The following is a 27,451-nucleotide window of genomic DNA, read 5'->3' on the forward strand; positions in this document are numbered from 1 at the left end:
ATAATATATATATATATATATATATATTATGAATGTATTAGTAATTTGAACAAAATATTAATTATTAAGGCAATCACTTATCCTCTCACGGCTTAGGAGGTGCAGATTTATTTATAATGTAAACAGTTTTATCACATTAAGAAGTGAATCGGATACGGACATCATAGTAGGCTTGCAATATTACCCGGTACCAAAAGGCCTACTATGCCTGATCATAACATTGGCCTGGGTCTAGTAATTTAAAGATTAAATGTGTAAAATATACGAATTCTAATCTAGATCTGGTTCAGATAAAAAATGTATGTTCATACATCAAATCTAGGAAATTGGAAATAACAGGATACTCCTGCGAAGCGTGGTCGAGAGTCCAAGTGCGCTTGAACTTGGCTTGGCTTGGCTACCTAGAAGGGGGCTCGAGGTTCGACACCCGACTCGGGCAGAGTTGCGTTTACTGAGCGCCCCCCACTGGTTTATAAATGAGATTGGACTAAAAGCGCTCTGAGCATGCTATAAGCATAAGCAAAGTAGCGCTATATAAAAGCTATAATAATAATAATAATAATAAATAAATGCCGAAAATGTGGAAATGTGGGCGAGTCGATTGAACACATTATGGGAGGATGTCCAGCCCTATCAGAATCAGCCTACCTAGGTCGCCATAACCAAGTTGCAAAGTTAATACACCAACACCTGGCTTTGACGTACAAATTGATCGGTAAGGACACTCCCCCTTATTATAAATACTCTCAGCAAGAGGTTCTCGAGTCTACTGAACATCTGCTGTACTGGGATAGGCCTATTCTGACCGACAAAACGGTAGATTTCAATCGCCCGGATCTGCTGTTCATCGATAAAAAAGAAAAAAACCGCTACCATTATCGCTATCGCCGTACCACTGTCTCATAATTTAAGAAAAACTGAAATAGAAAAACAAAGAAAATATGGGAACCTAGGCTTGGAGATTAAGCGTCTATGGAAATTGTCAAAAATAACAATATACCCCATTGTTATATCAACCGAGGGGATAATAACAACTGACCTCACACACACCTTCAAGGCCCTTAACATTCCTAGGAACATCTTCGTTGCCTGTCAGAGGTACTGCTGCAGACCTGCCACATCACCAGAAAATTCCTCAGTGGAAACTGTTAAAGGGACTACGATGAATTTTGTTTCTCTTTAGCGAAACTCGACCCTGGCAGAGCCAGAGAATGACTACTTGTTCGTTTCTAACATAATAATAATAATAATAACAAAGATAACACGTAAGGAAAATAAAATTAAAGCTAAAACTCTTAGTACCTATGCACCTTCAGTGAAGTCCAGTAGGCGCCGATAGAAAGGCTTTATCTAACTATCAGGCCTGGACATGGGGCTCTTCACCCCTGTCTGAGGGCTCCCAACGGTAGACTTTCATATCGGTTGACTGGGCCAGACCGGGCCGTGTACACAGCGCACCGTCCCCGTTCCTGGACCCCACTCGCTACAAGTGGCCTAGAACAGAGCTGATTGCGGGGAGCTTGTCTGATTCTGTAACCGCCACTGTTCCGTGCAGGGACCGCCACTCCAGCCACACGGGTCTCTGATGACGGCCCACTAGAACGTAGTGGAACGGCGTGGCGGACTTTTTGGACTGTTGTGCGGGCTACTTGTTCCATCCCTACCCCGAGTGAGATAAAAAAAAAAAAAGCTCACCCAGGGGGTCCCGCAAGATTGGCAAGCATAAAGCCAATTACATCTTCTGGATCTGATGGTATTCCAGCTAGATTGCTCAAAGAACTGAGCTTGCCCCTGTGTTCAAAATACCTATTCAGCCTTCACTCAATCATGGCAGGAAATTGAGGAGCTGGAAAGAGCCAAATGTCACTTCCCTGTTGTTGGTTTTTTAAATCTGATCTGGGAAGCTACAGATTATTATCACTAGCAAGCATCAAATGTAAAATTCTAGAACACATAATATGTAGCAATATTATAAATCATTAAGATAAACACAATGTCCTCACTCCAATCCAATATGGCTTTAGAAATATTGGTCATGCGAAAAATTGGATTAATTGATGATTTTTCAAAGGGATTAGATAATAGTGAGGAAATGCATTTTTATTAGATCTGTCTAAAGGTAAATAGTTTATTACCAATAGCTTGCTTAAAAACTAAAATACTTTGGCATTAATGGTTCATTATATCAATGGATTTAATATTTCCAAATAGGAAGTGAACAAACTGTAATTATAAATAAGTGGCGTGGTAATAGTAATAATAGTGGTAATAATGTGCGGGAGGTGCAGGCCGCACGGGACATCATGTTGTGGTGGGGGGCATCGAACTGAGGGCAAACTTTCTCAGTAAAACTGCACATTGTAATCATATATATGGCTACATACACATTTATTTGTTATGGTAATTTGTTGTCTTATATTAGTTCTTAAATTAAATTTAGCTGTAGACCAGCTTGAATAACATTTTAGCAGTTATTAAACTTATAATTTTTTGTAGCCTTATATGAGGCTATTTTATTGTTTAAGAACAAGTTTATGTGTTGTTTTTTTTAATTACTCATTAGTAATGGTCCTATCTCTTTTGTGGACCAGTGGGGGGAGGGGTATCTATGAGAAGGTTTTCCAACCGCTCAGCAAACACAACCTTGCTAGATTCAGGATTCTAGCTCAACCCCTCGTGTAAGGTGGCAATGTCGTAACCAAGCGGTTTTAGCCTCTCAGACGCACATCACTTGCCCTGAGGGAACTTGAAGTTTGTCTGTGACTAGGCAACAATAATGACAGAAAGGCGCAAGCTTGAAATAAGCGAAAGGGGAAAATGTGGAGAGATTATCAGGAGACATTCTTGGACTCTATAAGCAGAATCTGGCATCACGAATGTGGGCAACACGAACGTGGGCATCACAAATGCGGGCATCAAGAATGTGGGCATCACGAACGTGGGCATCACGAACGTGGGCATCACGAACGTGGGCATCACAAATGTGGGCATCAAGAATGTGGGCATCACGAACGTGGGCATCAAGAATGTGGGCATCACGAATGTGGGCATCACGAATGTGGGCATCACAAATATGGGCATCAAGAATGTGGGCATCACGAACGTGGGCATCAAGAATGTGGGCATCACGAATGTTGGCATCACGAACGAGCTGAAGAAGAATTAGAAGTACGAAATCAAACAAATAACCTGGAGTTAGATTACTATCCAAGTAGGCCTACGATCCATTCCTGAGAGTTACGCTAATTAACCTTGAAGCAAAATTTACAGAATCGGGTATGACAGATATAATAATTGTTCTTAATAATGCTAGAATCGTCCATTATTCGGGTTTGGCTTCTATAATTTCAGACTTACACTTCACACTCGAGTTATTACCCCTCTATTCATCTTTCCTCAATCCAAAGGAAATATGCTTTTCTAAATTTAAAAAAAAAAAAAAAGCGTTCTTATAGAGTGATAAAAGAGTGAATTACAAAGGTGGGAAAATGAGTAAAAAAAAAACTAAATGTGTGACATGGATGGCGGGATAGATGTGACGTCATGGGGAGTTAACTATTTTTGAGCTAGTGTAAAGACAGGAGGTTTTCCCCTACATGAAGTTTATTTAAGCGGCATGTAAAGTGTATTTAGTTGCCTTTTGCTCCTGAGTTACCAACTTGACCACTGGACCTGTGTTGTGAACTGTATATATCTTTTTACTGTCAGTTATTGGTCGTGTGTCTTGGGGTACTCGGGAGCAGGGGCGTAACTAGGGATTTGGGGGCCCGGGGGGATTGACCTCTTTGGGGGCCCCTTGCATTTTGACATTCGACATATGACATGAGATAATGTACGCAAAAATATATAAGCCCAAAATCAAATTGGTTCAGTTTATCAGTAAACTTAACAAAAAGTAATCATCAAGAATCTTTTAATTAATAATACCGTTGTTTATTAGTTAAATAATGCACAAGTGACAAATCTAAATTGATATCGCTTCACGTCGTGCATTCTGTGCAGCAAAGACATCTATAACATCAACTACATCGATACTTTCTAGTATTTGTGACTTCACTGACATTAAAACCATGATAAGCCTTTCTTGCGTCATTGTGCTCCTGAGATTCTTTTTGATGAGCTTGAGCTTTGAGAATGATCTCTCACATGACGTAATGGAAGTGGCCTGAGTTAGCGGTATTCGGAGGAGGTTGCAAAGTCTGAGCACACGTAATTCCCATATGAAGCCTGTTTTCTCAATATGTCTATTGGTGATTGTATTACTGCTTGTTGATGAAAAGTGCTCGTGCATCAATGACATCATTGAAAAAGCGATTTTCCATTTATTTCATCATACAAACAGGAAAAGTAGCACAGTTTGTAACAAGCGTGTCTTCTAACAGGTGTCTTGGTTCAAGAAGAAACCCAAAGATATCCATTTTCTTTCCAGCCTTTGGAATCTGCCCTTCATCTCCATATGAAATCTGTCCAGCACTTCTGTCGCAACACGTTTGAATTGCAGTTGTATTGACAGTCCTACATTAGACAACTTCCCATCAAGTCTTTTCTTTCATATGGTTGTTTTGATTACAGGGAATCCATAGTATTCACTACCTTCTTTTGCTTTTTCGATGGATTGGGTTTTTGTCAGTTTCTCATCATTTTGCAGAAAGCATGAAAGGGTACTAATTTCTTTAGCAGATTCTCGTATATGCAGTCCAGACTTTTGTAGTTTCTTCCGAACTATATTAATTGGGCACAGGAGCTTTGACCAAAATTCAAGATAGGCAAAAAATTCGTAATTTTCCACTGCATGAAGAAGATTCTGTGCTAATATTATATGGCATTACGTCATTGTTGGTTGTTTATGTTTTATTCGAAAGCAAAAGGATTCAGAGTATACAAAAGTGGGAAAGATCCATATCTCGTTATGCTCGAGTATAGAAATACTCCGATAAGTGGACTGCCGTATTCACCATCACAACTGCTGACGAGTAGAAGACTCAGGGAATCATTCCAACTGATCCCAAACTATTGAAACCATCGGTAGCTGAAAATGCGGAGACATTACTCAACGAACGACAGACGAAAAGCTAAGTGAAATACGATGCAAAAGCAAGACTACCTAAAGATTATTCTGTCGGAGAGTTCGTCTAGGTCAAACATGGCAGAAAGCAGTTGTCATTAAAAAAAATTCAGCACCCAGATCTTACATCATAAAGACAAACAATGGAATAACATACAGAAGAAATCAACGCTTTTTAAATAAGAGTTTCGATGAAGACATCTCTGGGTACTATGATACCGATGAAGACAATGAACTGCAAACTGTTGCTACAAACGAAACAGACAGTTATACACCAACGTCTAGAGAACTTGTTCAGTCAAAACAACCAAAAGTGGACGAATTGTTAAAGTTCCTAGTAGACAGTGCCGGTCGCAGTGGGCGCCGCGCTTTCATAGGCCCCGCGCTAATTCCAAGTGTACATTATTAAATTAAACAATTATAACGTATATAAAATAACAGGGTTTTCGCGACCTCCTGATTTTTCAGGGCCTCCAGGAAATCTCATGAAAAGGCAAAATATACGATAAAGTCCTGAACTTTTTTTGAATTCATTCAAATCTCCTGAAGAATAGACGAAATTGACGTTTTGGTGTGCCAATAATTAAAAAGTGGCATTGCGAGCTTTCATTTGATTAAAAATTTATTGCAAAGACGAAAGTAGGCCTATTTTCTAATTCAAAAAATAATAATTTTGACATTATGCTTATCCCTACCCAGACTAGGCCCGCGCGATCCGTTTCGCATAGGGCCCCGCAAATGCTAGGGCCGGCCCTGCTAGTAGATATCACTATTAAGAACTTTAAAAGGAAGGGTGTGATAATAACTTCAATAGGAAGGATGTATTAATATTATATGATATTACGTCATTATTTTTTGTTTATGTTTTGTGCGAAAGCAGGATTAGATCATTAGATGTAAATAAAAAGAGAGAGTTTCCATTGGATTGAGGAAAGATGAATAAAGGGGTAATAACTCGAGTGTGAAGTTTAATTCTGAAATTATAGACGCCAAACCCGAATAATGGACAATTTTAGCATTGTTAAGAATAACTTTTATTTATACTCGATTCTGTAAATTTTGCTTCAAGGTTAATTAGTGTAGCCATATAATACTCGCCATTTAGATCTATTATTAGTAAAGGTAACAAGATACCTGGAATTCGCTGTATATCATGCAGTTTTATTCGTGGCAACAAAGTTTAAACTGAAAGGGGCATCCTATTTTTAAAAACTGATCTCTGCGGCAAAAATATCTTTAAAATATCTAGGTTTAGTCTTTGTGATAAATTTAATCCATAAAGATTAAAAAAAGACACCCGTTGACACTATTTATCAATCAAATATATTAATTTATGTATTTACAAATAAATTTCGGACACCCATTTGGGGGCCCCCCCTAGGTGGGGGCCCGGGGGGATTTTAAAATTCTCCCCCCCCATCCCCCCCCTTAGTTACGCCACTGCTCGGGAGAAGTGTGCCCTGCTCTGGAGATCTTTGGGCTACGTATATCTTTAATCGTTATTGTATTTTGTATATTTAGATTAATTAGTAGATATAGCCTCAAATTATTTCCAGGCAGTATATTTTAACCATGATGTTATGCATCCTGGGGTACTCCCAAACTTGACGTATTTTTCTAGCCTTGTCTCTGGCGGATTCAAATTTGTTTGAAAAGGTGGAACTTTTATAATTTCAGTTCTAAGTCCTAACGAACGACAGTGAAAAGGAATGTGGTGCCATCGTTGATTCATGTTTCTGTAACGACTTGAGAATGTGTTCGCAGCATAGATTTAGTGTGTTACCTAACGTGACCATTGGTTATAGAAGACCAGCGACGTCACAACCTGTGTGCAGTGGACACCAATAGCTCGTTCCCACGTCCTACAGTCATGTGCCGTGGTAACAAACTAGTGGTCTAAACTGTCCACGGGTTGCGACGTTGCAGGTCAGTGTTTAGGCCTTCTGTGACGATTGGCCTCGTGCCTAGTCAGTTCATGTGAAGTTCTATCATCATAAAGCCTTGTATTAGGTTTTCTGCTGTGTTATTTTAACTCGTATTACTGTGAGGGTAAGTATAGGCTATCTCTACAATAGACTGTTTACTATTTTGCAAGACAGACCAAAGTAGGACATTGCCATGAAAGCGCTTTAACTCTTGCCGTTCCACTGAAGCTGTCAAAAAAAAAAATAAAAAGCCAAAGAGTGTTTGGCCAAAATTAAAATAAAATTAACCCTTTAAACGTGAATATATTTTCACTGTAATACGTGAGTATTTTAATCTTTTTTTTTTTGTGTTTACGATCTTTTATCATAGCAAGAGTTAAACAGATCTTAACGTGCATCGCCTAAACATTCTGTCGACGAACACAGCAGTAACGGAAACTCGAGCGGCACAGGACGATGGCCTTGACCTCTGACATGAATCGATCCGAAGAAAATATGAATATCAACGGGTTGAGCATGTGGGTCAGGGTCGGGCTCAGCTTGCACAGGTCGTACAGCGCTTTGGTCAGCGGCGACAGCTGGTGGGCCTGGAGGAACCGCACGTTTTCCATAATCACCACGACGCCGTACGGCGTGAAGCAGCCAAAGTAGGCAGCCGTGACGGCGATGAACACCAGCGACGACTTCAGCATGGCGCGGCTCTGCCGGTTCCCCTTGGCGGCCTCTTCGCTCGCGCCAGCGGTCTTCCCTTTTAACTCTTTATGTTTGAAAGACAGCTCTCTCAGTTTCAGTATAATCTTCCCATACAGAATAATAAGAGTCAGCGCAACTCCCGAGATCGATACCATTGAGTAGTAGCTGAAGAACTCCATGAGAATGACCAAGTCTGTTCGAAGATCCAGGAAACAGTATACGGCCTTGACCTGGTAGAACACCATAGGAGTTTCGTCCCTTGTAAACAGCAAGGTGACAGGAATGTTCAATAACCCAGTATAGAGAGCCAAGCCAAATATGATTTTCTTTACTATGGCAGGCTCAATTCCCGACTTTCGCAGAAGACAAAGCTTTAAAAATCTGGCAATAAAAAGATGGAAAAAAATCGTTTATTACAATTAATTTTTTAGCAAAAGAAAGTTTTGGTAAGGTTTTTAATTTGTTAATATAGAAATAAAACTAATCAATTTAAAAGTAGGCAAAGCAAGATTAAAATACTAGTTCAGAACCGAAGCTCTACACCCAAAGTAATTATTAATGGCCAAACTCTGAATATTGTTGACCATTTTTGTTATTTTGGCTTCCTCATCTCCAATCTGGCATCACAGAATCATATGCACACATACCGTGTAAGTCGCATCGCTCTAGTCCAGGGGTGGTGCAAATTACGACCCGCGGGCCACATGCGGCCCGCCGAGAGGTTTTATGCGGCCCGCCGACATCTACAGAAATCAGGTGTGCCCACAGTATATAGATATAAAAATGCAAATGTTAAAAAAAAACAACATCTATATAAATTATTGAAACTGTCTCATTATAAAAAGATGTAGTAAACGAAGATAATGCTTATTGGCTGTACACCAATACACTCAATTCAAGACACATTGTCTGAGTGTTGGGTAGGCTTGGAACAAGATGGCAAGTGTAACAACTGATGGAGCTCGATCTTTGACTGAGAACCATAAACTTGAAACATGAAAGTTTGCACAACGTTGCATAGAAATCAAACATTTAATTACCCAAACATAAAATAATATTAAAACTTACTAGAGCCAGGGGAGTTAGCCACGAGTAGTTCTGATTTATGAATAAATAATCCAATGTATCCGCTAGCTTAGCATGGGCAAGGCAAAGGAGAAGAATATAAAATCTTAAGGATGAAAATGTTATGTTACTTGAAGGACATTGACTGTGACTTTGTTACCAATATTTCTAATGAAGAGTGGAAGTCAAAATATCATGTTTTTAATAATCACATTTGCAATTGATTGTTTACATGTGAAATGTAAATGCATGTTAAATCTTTTCAAACAAGGCTTTCCCATTTCTACATGCAAGCAAAAATTATTTTTTTTGTCATTTTCCTTTGCTGAGAGGTGAAACTATCTTTAGTGAAATGATTAAAAGTACAACATTTATTAAAAGAAGCCGATTCAGCTCTAGAGGACATAACTCAAAGCAAAGAGAAGTTCCAGTCATCACTACCACGGGAGTTTTATGGGTGCCAGAAGCTGCATTTACACACTTAAAAAACCCTTGCTGCTGTTTACACTATTTGGGTACACATACATCAGTTCTTCTTCTTCGTTCTCATTTTGCTTGTTGAAGGGTTCAGATCAGCAATCCTATATCTGAGATGAACCGCGAAGTGGTTTCTAGATCAGGCAGTTCTCCGAATAGTCTTTCGAGAGTCTTGTTCAGGTCCCTTGATTTAGTATGCACCATTGAAGGACATGGTCATCATTCTCTGGTGATGCTCCACAAGGGAAGGCTTCGCTCGTCCCGACATTTAACTTCCGGAACATAAATTGTCTCATTCAGTGAGCAAGCTTTTTTTGTGGAAACTAAACAAGTATAATCACTGGTCAATGTTGACTGACTGTAATTTGACAGCAGTCACAGGGGTAACAACTAGAAAGCTAGTTTCACAGTTCCGGAACATTATGCACGAGTGTAAAAAGTAAAATACTGCACATTAAGTATAACTGTTTATTTGTGGGGATATTGTGATATAAAAAGACAACAGCAATTTAAAAAAATCGTAATACAGTGTATGTATGAATTAAAAGATATTCTTCACAGCAAGCTTATCTTTCTAAGATTTATATATATATATATATATATATATATATATATATATATATATATATATATATATATATATATATATATATATATATACATATTTAAAAGTATATACGGCCCGCCATTACTAAACTTTTTTTAATGCGGCCACCGATACACAAATGTTGCCCACCCCTGCTCTAGGCCACTGTGTTGAGAAAACTATTCTCTGATAACACGGACGAAGAAAAAAAGCAGTTCTTTGCAGGGTTTCCCTGTCTCCGTATAGGGGCCAACTCACCCCTTGTGCCGGTTCCGCCTTCACTCAAATGGCCATTTTTAGGGTGTAGTGTCGCGTACTCATAAAGGATGTGGCTGACCGTTTCTACGTCTTCCTGGCAGTGTCGACAATTCGAATCGACGTTCGGTTTCAATTTAGCAAAATAGGCACCAATTGGACAATGTCCCGTTCTGTACCTAGCAATTGTCACCTGCATTTATTGATGAGCGTAAGACCGCAAGCTTATGTTACAAGGGCATCAGGGCTCGCCAAGACCTTCCTTCAGGGAACAGTACCAGGAAAAAGAAGAAGAGTCAGACAGAGAAAGTGATGGGAAGACAATATAAAAGAATGGACGGGCCTGCTATTGAAAGAGGTTCTATCCAATCCACAAGACAGAGAGGAATGGAGAAAGACCTTTGACAAATCTTGCGTGGTGCCCCAACAGTCCAACAGACGAAGGGACAGGTGAATGCAAGTTTACATTGACTATGAAAAATTTAGCGAATGCTAGTAAGGGCAAGCTTAAATGTAATTTTACATGAACAGGCAAGTGCGAGATTAGATTTACTGCAGAAGTGCAAGCTTGCACCGACTGTAAAGTGTAAATATACATTCATTGCAAAAGGGCAAACTTTAGTTGACTGAGACATGCTTTTATTTATTGTAAGCGCAAGCTTGCAATGTAAGCGAAATTAGTAGATCCTTTTTTATATTTCAACAGCACTTGAATAGTGCCGGCCTTAGGTAATTGGATGCCCTAGGCAAACTGAATTTGGTGGTCCCAAATGAAAAAGCAAAATAAAAATAAACCCTAACAATTAAAATTAGGCAATTCATAAAAATAAACAAGGGTCTTCTACCATAAGAAGTCTAAGAAGTAGATTTCAGTATTTGTCAATAAACCTTGAGACATAGTAGTGACTTGCAGTTAAGCTAGTAGATGCAGACCCTGGTAATCTGAGATATTTAATATTTGATACAAGTTTTGCACTGTGTTTGTCCTGTGCGAGGCCCCCACCAATTGGAGGCCCTAAGTCCGACTCTGCCATGAACAGGTCATAAACACTTACCGTCAACAAAGCCGAGAACCTACCTGTCCATAGCAATGACCACTAGGAAGTTTCCGCCCGTTGACAATGACCACAGGGCGAAAAAGGACAGGTACTTGCAACAGTTGTTGTAGTAGGGTGTGTCCGGCACGAAAGTGAGGTAGAGAGCTAGTGGTACGAACATGGTCAAGCCAATCAAATCAAAGAAAGCGAGGATCTGATGAAAGAAGATTTAACACACATACTCAGACCGTCTGTGAAGTTGTTATCTAGCGAAAAAAAAATCAAACTATATGTGCCTCGTGCCTTATCAAATACATCCCCACTTCCCCGTCCGTAAATAAACAAGCAAAATAAGCATACTATTTTAAAAAATAAGCTTATTATGGAGAAGAACCGCACAATTACTGCTACTTCTCTCACTACTGCTATATTTATCTCCATTTTTATTGATTCGTGTTTTGTCCTCGATTATGAATAATCGTGCTTGATCCAAGAATGGGAAGTGGGAGGTAAGTAAAAAAAGTTCCCCCTTCAGACCTTGTGGTCTATAGGGAAGATGATGTTAAAGGTCAACTTTTTCTGTGGCCTAAGGTTTAGAAGGGTTTCATGTGGCCAGCACACCGACCAATAGCCTTTACTTTTCCCCAAATAATATCAGGTACCCATAGAGCTGGTTGGTCTCAGAGGCGCCCGAAGATCCCGAAATTAAAAATCCAAGTCCTCGCCAAGATTCGAACCCCAGTCTCTCACTATAGTAGTATTTATCTCCATTTTTTTTTTAATTTTAAATTTCAAATCTTAACATTTTTATTGATTCATGATTTGTCTTCGATAATAAATAATTAAGCAAAGTTTCCCCTTGATCCAAGAATAGGAAGTGGGAGGAATAACGTGTACAAAATTTGTACCAGACAGACAGACAGACAGACAGAATGAGTTGATAGTTGATATTAGCCTTGTAATAAGAAATAAAGTGATAAAGAGTTAAACAAGAAACATGGACACCGGGCTTCTCAAATTGAGATTCTAATGGATGCAACCAAACAATAAGGTCAGTTCTTTTTTCAATCTCAGTTAACTCCCTTAAACAAAGTTCTACAAGTTTTAGCTAGTAAAAAAAAATTCAAAACAAAATAAAATAATTAAACAAAAAGAAATCATTTTAACGAAACATTTACACCGGGCTTGTCAAATTGAGATTCTAAGGGATGCAACCAAATAATAAGGTCAGTTCTTTTTTCAATTTCAGTTAACTCCCTTAAACAAAGTCATACAAGTTTTAGCTAGTAAAAAAATTCAAAACAAAATAAAATAATTAAACAAAAAGAAATAATTTTAACAAAAAATACAAATAAGTTTAATAAAACGTCTCAATACACTTAAATCAAATAGGGTCCTGACATATCTTGGGGCAGTCAAGACAGTTGGTCGATTTGCTGGTCTTCTCATTCTGTGTTAGTCTCGAACATAGAAAAGTAAAATTAGCATCATCCCTACAGAGGTAAACGTCTTAAAAGAGGTTCTTTTAATTTAAATACTCATTTTTCATACTGTTTAATTTTTACTTTCATCTTCACTTATCTAATTCAATTAATCTCTTTCTCAGAGCTTATATTAATTCACTCTGTTTGTATGTCTTTCCGTCTGTCTGATAAAAGTTTGTACACGTTATTTCTCCCTTACCCTTTCTCAAATCTTGGAACTTTGCACAATAATTCATTAGAGTAGAAAAGACATGAATCAATAAAAAGAAAATAATCGATTAGTCAATTAATTACTGGTAATTTTACTTATAACCAAATACAGAAAAAACACTTATGATAAAACATTGCTTTTACCAGCCATGGAAGTAGTTAAAAAAAATGTTTTACGCAAACCTATTTCTGATATTATTATTTAAGCAACTATATAGTTTAAAAGCTTTTTATGTATTTCTTTGCAAACGATATTTACAGTTGGGGATCAGCGGCATAACAGGCTTTCACGCGTTTGGGTATAGCTGCAAGGCAGCAGAGGTTTGAATTCAGTTTTCCATCTGCTAGGTAGGCTGCAAGCGAAGGCTAATGACTTATAAAGAGAAAACTAGCTTCTTTGTACATTACAGTAAAAGACGTATTTTTAATTTTATTTTCTTCTCTATGTTTTTTTCTGAAGCTAATGGAAATCAACCTAAATTTCGAATCACATTTTCAATGTCTGGGTAGGTATAATTAATATTGATCATACAGATGCATACACAGCGTCCTCATCTACAGAAACACAACCACAACATTTTCCATGGACCGCTGTGTCTCTAAGGCAGGGGTTCTCAACCTGTGGGTCGTTACCCCTTTGGGGGGTCGATTGACGATTTGCCAGGGGTCGCCTAAGACCATCGAAAAAATGGATTGTTATTGTCTACTCTTCTATTGTTGTGTGTGTGCGCGCGGGGGGGGGGGGGGTCGCGGCAGACTGGGGGGATTGTAAAAAGGGGTCGCCGAGACTAAAAGGTTGAGAACCGCTGCACTCTAAGGGGACTACAATTTTCTTTATTGCAAGAACAATAATTTTAATTTGTGTTTTATTTATTCCAATAGTTACGTTCATACATTGACATAGCAACGTGAACTAAAAATAGGTTATGACGACAAGGGAAATTTCCGTAAACTAAAAATAGGCTACCATTGTCCACTTACCCTTTTAAAAAGAGTGTCTGTGGTACTAGGAAACCGGAAATGGTTGATGTAGAACACAAACAGGTTGCCCACTATGCCCACACAGATGACCACAAGGTATACTATGGCCTCGGTGATACGCCACGGGAACAGATCTCCGTCTGGCCATGAAGCAAAGGGATCCGCCTCTGTGTTGTTCATCTTGGAGTCCTTCTACGTTCAGTCTACCTCTTGTAGGAGAGATAGAGAGAGAGAGAGAGAGAGAGAGAGAGAGAAAGAGAGAGAAAATTAAAAAAGGAAATTAGAAACTGAAAAGAGAAAATATTCGTGAAAGAGAGATTGAAAAAGTGAAAGAAAGAGAGAGTAAAAGAAACGAGATAGAGAGAGAGAGAGAATATAAGAGAGAAAAATAGCAAAAAAAAAGACAGCAAAAAAGAGAGATAAAGAGAGTATACGAGTGATAAGAGAGAGAGAGAGAAAAAGAGATGAGTGAAAAAAGAAAGATACAGAGTGACATATACAAACAGCACAAAAAGGTAAACAAGAAATATCGAGGTAAAACATGAAAGAGAACAAAGAGAAAGAAAGAAGAAGGTGACAAAGAGGAATAGTGAAAGAGATCAAAAGAAAGAGAGAAAGTGAGGGAAAAAAAAGAGAGATGGAGGGGTAGAAAGAGAGAGAAATAAACAATAAAAAAAAGAGAGAAAACAAAGAATAATGAAGAGAGAGAGAGAGAGAGAGACAAAAAAAAATTTATAAAAATCAATAAACCTGAAAAATTTAACAAAAAGGTGGAAATGAAAATAATGATAATCTTAAAAAAAAAAGAAGAAACATGACATCAAGCGAAATGACCACATCAGAATCATGACATCAAAGATGACCACATCAGAATCATGACATCCATGGAGATGAATACATCAGAATCATGACATCCAAGTAGATGACCACATCAGAATCATGACATCCAAGGAGATTACCACATCAGAATCATGACATAAAAGGAGATGACCACATCAGAATCATGACATCAAAGGAGATGACCACATCAGAATCATGACATGAAAGGAGATGATCACATCAGAATCATGACATTAAGCGAGATGACCACATCAGAATCATGACATCAAAGGCGATGACCACATCAGAATCATGACATCAAAGGCGATGACCAACCACATCAGAATCATGACATTATAGGACATGCCCACATCTGAATCATGACATCAAGCGATATGACTACATCAGAATCATGACATCAAGCTAGATTACCATGAAATCATGACATCAATGGAGATGACCACATCAGAATCATGACATCGATGGAGATGACCACATCAGAATCATTACATCAAGCGAGATGACCACATCAGAATCATCACATCAAGGGAGATGACCACATCAAACCGTAACAAAACTCACTTGCTAATAATCCTTTTCCCAAATTACTTTTTTTCATCATGGTATCTATAGGAATGATGGGAAAAGTCTTCACTTCCTATCGGCGCTTGGTTGACGTATGCTGTTTTTTTCCCTACACTAATGTACATATACCTAGGGCGGGAAAAATCGCGAAGTATTTTTCCCATTCATATTTATTGTGTGATGACTTTTTAATTGCTATTGAACGACAAACATCTCATCAAAGTAACAAACTCGTCTGGCTCTATTTAACATCAATCTGCAAGCATTTTATTCACTACTGAGTTTTTATCGAACAACTTCACTGACAGGCCTGGACATTCAACTGTCGTTCTGCAGTTACCCTCCCCCCCCCCCCCCCCGATAGGCTGACCCATTCCACCACTGGGCAGGCACACTGAGGCGTAAGTTAACCGTGACGCTTATACTAAGCGACAAACACACACACTCTGATTTTTGTTTCACAACACCGTGGTAAGTGAAAGTCGGACTCGCGAAAGTCAAGGGACCACTGTATCTGTTCATGAAAATTTAATTTTTAAAGGGCGTTAACTCTTTCTCTCCTAATTGATAGAACATTTATTTGACCCCCATTTACTAAATTGTTTTTGGATTATAAACTTAAATATGTGGTGTGTAAAAAGAGCATGTATTCTATAATTCTTTAGAAACGAAAAAAAATGTATTTAAGTTTAATCACAGGATAATAAAATACGAATGATCAAAATGAATAATACTATCGAAACGAGGAAAATAATTATTTATTATTATTATTATTATAGCTTTTATATAGCGCTACTTTCATGCTTATAGCATGCTCAGAGCGCTTTTTGGTCCAATCTCATTTGTGGACCAGTGGGAGGGGGGGGGTATCTAGGAGTTGGTTTTCCGTGCTGCCTTTAGGCGCTCAGTAAACACAACTCTGCTGGAGTCGGGTGTCGAACCTCGAGCCCCCTTCATAGGTAACCAAACCAAGCCTAGTTCAAGTGCACTTGGCCTCTCGACCACGCTTGCGAAGAGAAAGGGTTAACAAACGCAGTGTAGGCTGAGGGCGCCGTGACAACTTAAACGACGTAAACGCGATACCTAAAATGACAAAATGATCAAATTTTTGTGTGTGGATATTTCAATATCAAATCTTCAGACGCCCTTTTCCCGTTGTAACAAATCGTAACAAATTTGTAATTTCCCCTTTCCCCTTTAGCCGTTACGTAATATCCGAAGATGGAAAGAAAACTTAAATAGACCTCCAGCGGACAAGGGCTTTGTCTGCATGAAATGTGGGAAAATATGTTGGTCGCAACTGGGTCTGCATAGTCATGGGAATTACTGCACGCATCCTTAATCATTGGATTCGACGAATTGCCCTTAAAATATCCAAATGTTTCCATATTAAATTACATTAAATGTTAAATTGCTTTGATCATTTACGGACAAAAGTTTGTTCAGACCGGATGTTGAAGCAAGCTTCTGGGAACCCTAAGTGCCAAGACTCTTCACTCAACTCTTTGGACACTATTACAAGGAAGAAGAATGTTCGTTGTATCGTTGCTTCGTTATTCTTACTGGCTACTTCACACGCTTGGATTTTGTTGACTTTGCCTACTTCCCAGTGGAGCATGGGGTCGCTATGGTGCCTACTTCCCAGTGGAGCATGGGACCACTAAGGTGCCTACTTCCCAGAGGAGCATGGGACCGCTAAGGTGCCTACTTCCCAGAGGAGCATGGGACCGCTAAAGTGCCTACTTCCCAGAGGAACATAGGGCCGCTATGGTGCCTACTTCCCAGAGGAGCATAGCGCCGCTATTGTGGCCAATTCCCAGAGGAGCATAGGGCCGCTATGGTGGCCAATTCCCACAGGAGCATAAGGCCGCTATGGTGGCCAATTCCCACAGGAGCATAGGGCCGCTATGGTGTTACGTCATCTGGCTCTTTGTTCCGGGAGGCTTCCCTCTAAGTTGGGTCAATGTCCATCCTGCTATCTTTGCTTCTTGGTCTAGTAATCTCCTTCAGGTTTGCTTTTCTATGCCAGCCTCTCACGCTGTGGGCTATGGTAGTTAAGAAGAAAGTTTCCCTTTCAGGCGTTGCGATCTTTAAGGCCGATAATGTAAAGGTTATCTGTTTCTTTGCCAACGGTAAGGGCGGGCCGGGTGCTATGTGACTAGCAAGACGACAAAGCCGCCTTTAGTTTTCCCCAACTTAAGTCAGGTACCCAGGGTTGGGTGGACTACGGCACCCTAAGAATCCCGAAATTCAAAATACTAGCCTTCACTTAGATTCGAACCCAGGAACCCAGGCTCAAAAGCCAAGCACTTGCTCTTAATGTGCATTTGTCTAATTACTCCAACAGAGAATATGTCTATCCTATAATTTTAAGGTGTTATAAAGGTTTCCCTTTAAGACCTTGCGATCTATAGTGCAGGATGTAAAGCTCATCTGTTTCAGTGGCCCACGGTTAACGAGGGTGTTATGTGAACAGCACAACGACCAACCGCATTTACTTCCCCCCAATTACTGTCGGGAACCCTTTGGAGGTGGGTGGAATTTTTTTAATGTGGTTTATTCACATTATACTTCCATTTACACTAAGGCACAAGACAAACAGGTTAACGCATTCACATCCAGACCATATAATACTGTTGAGCAGTCAAAGGTTATTGAGAAGTTGATAAAGTTCATGATCAAATACGCTGTTCATTCTGTTGGTGAGTTTACCAGATGACACATCAGCTTGAATTCCTATTGTTGTGATATTTTTATGTTCAACACTATATAAACTTAAAGCTTGGCTAATCAACAATGTTCCTGGACATCACACAGTCATCTTTGAGTTTGCGGATAAGATGTGAGTTCGGCGCCATTGTATACATGTCCAAAGGAACTTTATTAGTCTGACCGTCTTTCCTCATCACCGTCGAAAAACAAGTAGGCAGAACTGCACCAGCTTCCAGAAGTTAACCTGTCATCAACCCAAAATTGAAGCCAGACAGCTTTGCAGTGCGCTCATTAGGAATTTGGTGGATATATGTAAATTATGCCCATCCTGCGACCGCAGCTGTGTATCAGGGATTGGCCTCTTTAGAGGTTGCAAAGGGAAAGGATAGTCTCCCGAGACGTAAAATGTCACAGAGATGTAGATTATGAATACACGAATGTCTGGTCTGGCGATAATTTTACCCCCAATAAAACCCCGGGATATCTTAAATTCACCTGTCATTCAGGTGCAATAACCATGGTAGAGTTATTTTTCCAATTTATTTAGGAAATGATTCAAATTATTAGACATAAGAGTCCGTGTTTAATACTAGGAATAAATTCAATGGAAGTAATATTTAACCAATTCTGGATTTACAGTAGGTAAACAGATAATAAATAAATAAATAAAATAAATAAATTATGGCTTTTATAAAGCACTACTTTCATGCTTTTAACATGCTAGAGTGCTGTGGTCCAATCTCATGTGTGGACCTGTGGGGGAGGGGGTATCTGGGAGAAAGTTTTCCGTGCTGCCTTTAGGCGCTTAGTAAACATAACTCTGCCCCCTCCATACGTACTTGATCTCTCGACCAAGCTTCCCACTAAAGGGAGAAAAAAGTTTTCAATAACACACTAATGTAGCATGGTACTCACTTTGACAGTGATGCCCAAAATATGGTCCGCGGGCCACATCTGGCCCACGACATGGTTTCATCTGTCCCTCCGAAACGTCAGCACAAAGTGTAGAAAATCCTCTTTTTCCCTACGATAGAGCTCTTACTCTTTTCTTAGCGGACCCATTATTAGTTTTGTGTGGTCTGTCTGTCTGTCCGTCCGTCCCGTTTAGATCTCGTAATCTAGAAAAAATATTGGAAATCCAACATCATAATATTTTAGATCATTCAAAGTTATGATGCAACGGTTACTTTTTTCTTTCCTGAAAGCGAAAAATTAAATTTTTAAAATCAACTAAGCAAGCAGTTTTAACATAGTCCTTAGATGGCCATAGATAATTGGAGGCCCGAGGTGAAGTGAACGTGGTGGACCCCCAAATGAAAAAAAATAAATAAAAAAATAAACAGTGAAAAAATAAAATTAAGCAATTTATTTAAAACCTAGTGTCCTCCAACAATAAACATTGGGCACAAATTTCGGAAATTCCTTCTATAAAAATCCTGTGCAAGACTCCAACCCAATCGGAGGTCACAGATGGCGGTAGTGTTTGCCTAATGACTAATGCAGGCCCTGAATGCATGAAAATTATATTCATCTGGACCTCTATGGTGAAATTGGTAGCGCTTCACCCTAAACTTCCCTAGCTTGAAAAGAAAGACGCGAACTTGACGGGGGGTAAGGGGGTCTCGGGTACAAGTTTGAGAAACGCTGATTTGAGAAACTAAGATGCCTAATCTTTAATTATAATTGCAATGTCTTGGTTTCTGATGATTAAGGATAAGTGCAGTGTTTCACATGACTACACATAAATAAGGAACATTCTTCTTCCTTGTAATAGTGTCCAAAGAGTTTTGAGTAAAGAGTCCTGAAACTATAGGTTCCCAGAAGCTTGCTTCAACATCCGGTCTGAACAAACTTCTACCCGTGAAAAATCAAAGCAATGAATGTCATTTAACAAAGAAACGTTCCGGTAATATAATGGCTATGTCTTCGATTCCGAAGATTAAGTATGCGCTCAGTAATTCACATGACAATGCAGACCCAGTTGTGACCTGAATATTTTCCCGCATCTCATGCAGACAAAGCCGTTGTCCACCGGCGGCCTTTTAAGTTTTCTTTCCGTCTTCTGCGCCTGTCTTCAACAAGGACTTTTCTTTGGGTCTTAAATGTGTGTCCTGCAGCCTTTGTCATAGGTCTCCAAATGTCTCTTTCAGAGGCCAGCAACTTTCCTCAATTCCAGTGAGGTCGAAATGGCGCCTGAGTTGAGCTTTATAGCACTTACGGGGAGAAACTGTTACGCTGTCCTCCTTTTCTAAGTTCACCATGCGGTCGTCTCCCATGCGGAATAGGTGACACAGTGCAGGTGGCGAATGGTAATTAGTGATTCTTTTACTGTCCACACCAGCCTCCAGCAGAACATAGTTCTTTGAAATGTAGTCTTACCAACGTATGCACATTATGGAGCGAAGGCACCCTTTGTTGGAAGCGTTTGAGGAGCCCTAAATATCTTCGATAGAGCACCCAGCAGAACAAGCTAATATTGATTTAATATAATAATATCAATCTTATCTAATCTTTAACAAGACATCCCCATTTACTAGAATACCAGTCCTAGAAAAATTCTAGAAATGTATAAATTAATATAACCGTTATAACTCAGGTTTAATCTAGTACATACCTGTAAACCTGGCTTCCTAATGATCTATTGGGTTGCTAGATGAACAATATGTTCCTAGAAGTATAAAATTGCAGTGCCCTGGTGTGGCCTTGCAAGATGAACAAATTTGTCACTAGCTAAACAAAGGTTTCAATAAATGAAACAGGTGTCTGGCTAGATGAATAAATGTCTTGCTAGTTGTTTAACTTAGGCTAAAGGATGTCCAAAGATATTGGTAAGACACAACGGATCTGTCTGGCGTCTGATGGTTTAAAACTTCCCTTTGTCTTTTAAAGACTTGCAAGAGTTATTTTCTCTTTTATCTTAACCTTTTTTTTTATTTCCCCTGGTTTGAACTTCAAGGTCACTTCAACGAGAAGAAAAAGACTTGAACCTCTTTCATCTGGCTTTGAGTCTTTGTCAGCACAAGATGCAGAACACGAGTGTCGTGAGGGACGTTGTTTTGAAGTAGATCCACCTGGGGGGAAGGGGTGGGGGAGGGAGCAAAGGAAAGTTTGGTAGATAGATCAGATTGGACTCTAGCGGACGGCTGGTTTCAATATAGGAAGGGTTAGACAGCTAGTACATTTTTACATTTATTTTATTTTTTGTTGAGAAGCGTTTGAGACGTATTGATGGATTTTGTGATCTAACTAGAGTTAACTAGACCTATCTATCAATTTATCTGTCCACCTATCTATCTGTCTATCTATCTATCTATCTATCTATCTATCTATCTATCTATCTATTTATCTATCTATCTATCTATCTATCTATCTATCTATCTATCTATCTATCTATCTATCTATCTATCTATCTATCTACCTATTCATCTATCTATCTATCTACTATCTATCCACTATCTATCCACTATCTATCTATCTATCTATCTATCTATCCATCTATCAACTATCAATCTATCTATCCATCTATCTATCTATCTATCTATCTACTATCTATCCACTATCTATCTTCTATCTATCTATCTGTCTGTCTAGCTAGCTAGCTAGCTAGCTAAATACTTTTCCAAAGATAAGATTACAGCTAAGATTAATTATATGGATCTTCTTGCCCTACAATGACGTATTTGTGTCGTCTCTGAGAGGGTGTGGCCAGGTCACGTGCAAGGATTGATTGACGTCTTCAGTTAGATCACGTTGAGTACTGCTGCGTCACGAGCCGAGACTAGCATCTAGGTAAACAAGAGCCACAGACGAGTTCTCAATACAACACTTCACTTTAGCCGTTCAGTACTTTAAACTTAAAGAAATATCGACTTTCTCTATGACATGAAGAGACAAACTAGTTATAGTGTGGGATTTTATTAGATCGAACAACTTTTGGTTATAGAGACGCTATATATATTTATTTTGTATGTCTTAAACAATTGTATCACATATATGTATACATAAAAAAATAAAAGGTTATACTTGTCTTAAATGTGGCAAAATATGTAGGTCACAGCTGGGGCTGCGTAGCCACGGGAAATACTGCATTCAGATCTCCAAGCTTGTATGTATGCGTTCAGAGCTACAAGCTTGTATGTATGTGTTCAGAGCTACAAGCTTGTATGTGTTGAGATCTCTCAGCTTGTACGTATGTGTTTAGATCAACCAGCTTGTATGTATGTGTTTAGATTTGATGGATTAGATAGATAGATACATAGATAGATACATAGATAGATAGATAGATAGATAGATAGATAGATAGATAGATAGATAGATAGATAGATAGATAGATAGATAGATAGATAGATAGATAGATAGATAGAAAGAGAGAGAGAAAGAGAGATAGAGAGAGATAGAGAAAGATAGATAGATAGGTCTAATTAACTCTAGTTAGATTATAAAATCAATCAATAAACATATAAATCTATATGTAGCTTATTAGTTTGAGAACCATTGCAATAGTCCATTCACTTTAAAACCGAGAACACGTCTTTGTGTCCCTGGCTTTCATCGTGCGGGCCTTTAAGTAGAAACAGGATGCGTCAAATTGAGTTTAATAAAGAGGAGGTAACACTGGTCAATACTGTTATGTGAGGGGGGGGGGCATTTTAGTGTAGATACGGCGCATAGTATTACCTTGACGGACGTCATCGCCGAAAGATTATCTCCTTGATGACGTCCTGTCTCGGAAATTTATTTTTTTTTGTTCCTCAAAAGTCGTTAGCATAAAGATACACAATCGTAGTCTAACTGAAGTTCCATTTGCTTAAAACAATATTATTATATTATATTAAAATGTTTTTGTAAAATGCTTTACATAATTCGGATGTTCCTTCAGAGTTGAAGATATTTTACTTCCTAGTCCAAACCTCCGACGTGGGATGGGAGCGGGCAGGGTTTGAACCCTCGACCGTCGATAAATCCGAACGACAGTCCAGCGCGCAAACCGCACGACCAGGCAGCCATTATCTTATCTTTTCTTATAACAGCCATGTGATTTTTACTGCATTAACAAAAGGAAGAGATCAGGAACCGTGTTTTTAAAAGACTTTGAATATTTCGAGTTTATGATCATCACATCATTGTTTGATAGGCGCGGTGGCTGAGCGGTAAAGCGCTTGGCTTCTGAACCGGGGGGTCCCGGGGTTCGAATCCCGGTGAAGACTGGGATTTTTTATTTCGGGATCCTTGGGCGCCTCTGAGTCCACCCAACTCTAATGGGTACCTGACATTAGCTGGGGAAATGTAAAGGCGGTTGGTCGTTGTGCTGGCCACATGACACCCTCGTTGACCGTAGGCAAAAAAATCAGATGACCTTTACATCATCTGCCCTATAGACCACTAGGTCTGAAAGGGAAACTTTGTTTGATAGCCATGAATTGGTTTATGAAGCACTGGATTTATTTGTCCCATGAAGAGTATGACGACACATGGGCAAATCAAAGGGGACCACAAGGGATTGTGGGATGTTAATCACATGGTCAAGCAGTAGACCCCAGAGATCCTGAAGAAGAAAGACGTGTCTTGTATTAAAGTTGAAAGTATTACTAGATATGCACTTATGGAATTTTGGACTATGTGGAAGAGTTATATGATTCATTGATGGCTGAGATTGCCAATTATTGTGTGATATCTTATTATGAAGAAGATTGCCAATTATTGCGTGATATCTTTCTATGAAGAAGATTGCCAATTATTGTGTGGTATCTTTCTATGAAGAAGATTGCCAATTATTGTGTGATATCTTTCTATGAAGAAGATTGCCAATTATTGTGTGATATCTTATTATGAAGAAGATTGCCAATTATTGTGTGATATCTTATTATGAAGAAGATTGCCAATTATTGTGTGATATCTATGAAGAAGATTGCCAATTATTGAGTGATATCTTTCTATGAAGAAGATTGCCAATTATTGAGTGATATCTTTCTATGAAGAAGATTGCCAATTATTGAGTGATATCTTTCTATGAAGAAGATTGCCAATTATTGCGTGATATCTTTCTATGAAGAAGATTGCCAATTATTGTGTGATATCTATGAAGAAGATTGCCAATTATTGAGTGATATCTTTCTATGAAGAAGATTGCCAATTATTGTGTGGTATCTTTCTATGAAGAAGATTGCCAATTATTGTGTGGTATCTTTCTATGAAGAAGATTGCCAATTATTGTGTGGTATCTTTCTATGAAGAAGATTGCCAATTATTGTGTGATATCTTATTATGAAGAAGATCGCCAATTATTGTGTGATATCTTATTATGAAGAAGATTGCCAATTATTGTGTGGTATCTTTCTATGAAGAAGATTGCCAATTATTGTGTGGTATCTTTCTATGAAGAAGATTGCCAATTATTGTGTGGTATCTTTCTATGAAGAAGATTTCCAATTATTGTGTGATATCTATGAAGAAGATTGCCAATTATTGTGTGATATCTATGAAGAAGATTGCCAATTATTGTGTGATATCTATGAAGAAGATTGCCAATTATTGAGTGATATCTTTCTATGAAGAAGATTGCCAATTATTGAGTGATATCTTTCTATGAAGAAGATTGCCAATTATTGTGTGATATCTATGAAGAAGATTGCCAATTATTGAGTGATATCTTTCTATGAAGAAGATTGCAAATTATTGCGTGATATCTTTCTATGAAGAAGATTGCCAATTATTGTGTGATATCTATGAAGAAGATTGCCAATTATTGAGTGATATCTTTCTATGAAGAAGATTGCCAATTATTGTGTGATATCTATGAAGAAGATTGCCAATTATTGTGTGATATCTTTCTATGAAGAATAAATGTCGTCTGCTAACTATTGTGCATTCTAAATGAGTGTATGTGTTGTGGTGATACTCACTGACGTGTACACACGAAACAATAAGTGGGGTGTGGATAAAGGTATTTAATGCACGAGGAACACTCTCGTACCAGAAGAGGCATCCATGATAAAACAAGAAGCATTCATCCAAATAAAAAAACACTGACATAATGGTGGCCAGTATGGGGATCGAACCCACGACATTCGCGTTATCAGCACGATTATGTCACAGCATTGTTTGATAGCCAGTGACAATGATGCTGCAACGGACAACGGAATTTTTATATTTTTTTAAAGTCGTACTTACAATTTGAAGGAAGTTTCTTACTTAAAACACTTTAATTTTTGTTCCTATTTTTATTTTGTGTGTGTCCCCTGAAAAGTAAATTGACCGACCTCGCCTCCCCCAGTTTGAGAAACACTGGTCTAAATATAACATTGGCAACGTCAGTTCTCATGCCAAAAAAAAAAAAAAGTACAAAAATAAAGAAAGTATAACTTACAGCAAAAAAAAAAAGCATTTAAAAAATACTTTTACAAAAAAAAACAAAGCTTAAATAAAGTGTAATTGTATCAATTAGTTTTGGTCAGTCCGTATAATTAACCTACACGTAAGGATCTGTGGGATATAAATATTTCAACCAATTGTTTTTGTTTAATTTTTTATCTTTCTCAACGCGCTATGACGCTATCACTTGTTTGGACCAGTTGTAGAAAGGGGAGTGGGGTGGGGTGGGGGTTATTATGTTCAATGTTTACATGATCTTTTAAATACATTTTTCAGCCTTATCCGAGATGGAGAAATCACGTGTACAATCTTTTTACCAGAGTTGATATAAGATTTGTAAAAAAAAAATGCTATTCAGTAAACTAGTAAACAACAGAATATCCCAACATGCGTTGAACTAACAAGACTCGAATCTAGTGAACCAACAGTCAGATTCAAATGATGTAGTTTTTTTTTTACTAGAATAAAACACAGGGCTGTTTCTTTATGGATAACATGGTAATCCCATCTCAATGTTTAGGGATTATGTATAGACAAGGGATTACAGACCTCTTATTATGTCCAATTGTAAAATGAAAATTGGATGCGCCGATCTCTAAATACTACACAACTATGTTTTGAAACAGGTGTAGTTATAAGAATTACAAATGTTGTTGTTTTTTTAAGCCTAACCTATATAATATATAATATGCTTGATATAAATTATGTTAAAACTACAAAGCCGATTTATACTAAAGGCAGACAGGGCAGTGACTTTGACGATTAATTTAGGACTTTAGCTAGAAAACAAAAAAAAAAAGACTTAAACATAAAGATAGTTGCGTGATTATGTCATTACAGAGATTTCTGCCAAGTCACTTATAAGTCTTTTATATTTATACTAGACATATGTTACCCGCGACCCGCGGGTCTTTATTTGCGCATTACTTTCGATATAGTCACTGAGAGTGTTTTGTAAACAATTAAACGAAATAATAATGTAATAAGTAAAGCGAATGTGTCAATGTAAAAATAGTGTGAATGAAGCTATCAAATCAAAATAGTTAATAGGCTTAATTAAATCCATTTTTTTTCAAATTAAAACATTTGCTTGTAGGCCTACATATATTTGATTAAAATTTGAGATGAATAGACTAAATTTTGTATGTTCATGTGTATAAGTATAAAGTATAAAGTAGATCTTGAGGTAGACGTAGATCTAAATCTACACTAATCTAGAGTTCTGTGCTGCGCATGCGTGACCTTTTTTCATGAATGAATTTATATAGGCCTATCTCAACACGGCTCCGCAGCTTTAGCGAACAGCGAACGAATGTATTAAAAATGCTTTAGAAAAACAAATTTGAATGTTAATTTGATTAAAATATCAAATGAATGGACAATAATTAGTATGTTTATGTGTTAAAGCATAAAACTATCTTTGCGAAAAGAAGTTTTATCATCTTAGAGTTCAGTAAGAGTTTTAGACCTAGGCCTAGGAATAGACTCAGTAGAGAGATGTGTTAATGTGTAACCATTTGGTAATGTCTAATGAAAGAATGTTCGCCAGGAAATCTGTAGTCACAGATATTCGGAACTAATTTATGTAAAAAATGCTTTTAAATAATCTAGTGGATTGGATTTAGATGTATGTTAAACGTAGCTAATGATCCTTTCACGTTATTTCTCTTTCGCTACGAAAATAAAATTAGGTTTGCGAAAATGGGTTTACCCGAAGTCGATACATTCTTATCTATTAAAAACGAAAAGAGCGATAGCTTTGTTAAATAAATGGGATTATAAAGTGAATAATTAAACGAAATTATATTTAGTACGCGATTCATGAATGAATATAGATCTAGGCCTATCTCAACTCGGCTTCGCAGCTTCCGTAAGTGAATGTAGCTTTAGAAAACCAAATTTGAATGTTTATTTGATCAAAATATGAAATGAATGGACTTTAATTAATATGTTTATGTGTTAAAGTATAAAACTATCCGTGCGAAGAGAAGTTTTATCATCTTAGAGTTGAATTAGAGTTTTAGATCTAGGGATGGGATTATAAAGTAAACAATTAAACGAATTAATATTTAGTACGCGATTCATTACGGAATTGTCTAATGAAAGAATGTTCGTCAGGAAATCTGTAATCACAGATATAAGGAACTAATTAATGTAAAAAATGCTTTTGAAACACAAAATTGAAG

At 38.0% G+C, this 27,451-nt stretch overlaps 1 protein-coding gene across 1 annotated transcript; it reads right to left on the reverse strand.

The window, feature by feature from the left end:
• Positions 1 to 2,851: 2,851 nt before the first annotated feature.
• Positions 2,852 to 13,958, reverse strand: LOC106076927 (fMet-Leu-Phe receptor-like). Its single transcript, XM_056035763.1, has 4 exons — positions 13,779 to 13,958; positions 11,145 to 11,317; positions 7,398 to 8,064; positions 2,852 to 3,151 (listed from the first exon to the last, which is right to left on the reverse strand). The coding sequence occupies exons 1-4, from the start codon at positions 13,956 to 13,958 to the stop codon at positions 2,852 to 2,854; spliced, it is 1,320 nt and encodes a 439-aa protein (XP_055891738.1).
• Positions 13,959 to 27,451: the final 13,493 nt, after the last annotated feature.

This window comes from Biomphalaria glabrata, chromosome 7, assembly GCF_947242115.1.
Source record: "Biomphalaria glabrata chromosome 7, xgBioGlab47.1, whole genome shotgun sequence".
NCBI classification, from domain to species: domain Eukaryota; kingdom Metazoa; phylum Mollusca; class Gastropoda; family Planorbidae; genus Biomphalaria; species Biomphalaria glabrata.

Excerpts from the sequence above, each read along its gene's own strand:
- LOC106076927 (XM_056035763.1), bottom strand. The coding sequence starts at position 13,958 with ATGAACAACACAGAGGCGGATCCCTTTGCTTCATGGCCAGACGGAGAT. Across the intron at positions 8,065-11,144 it reads GTGGTCATTGCTATGGACAG|ATTTTTAAAGCTTTGTCTTC; the intron begins GTAGGTTCTCGG and ends TTTTATTGCCAG. Across the intron at positions 3,152-7,397 it reads GCTGTGTTCGTCGACAGAAT|CTCGTTCGTGATGCCAACAT; the intron begins GTTTAGGCGATG and ends ATTCTTCTTCAG.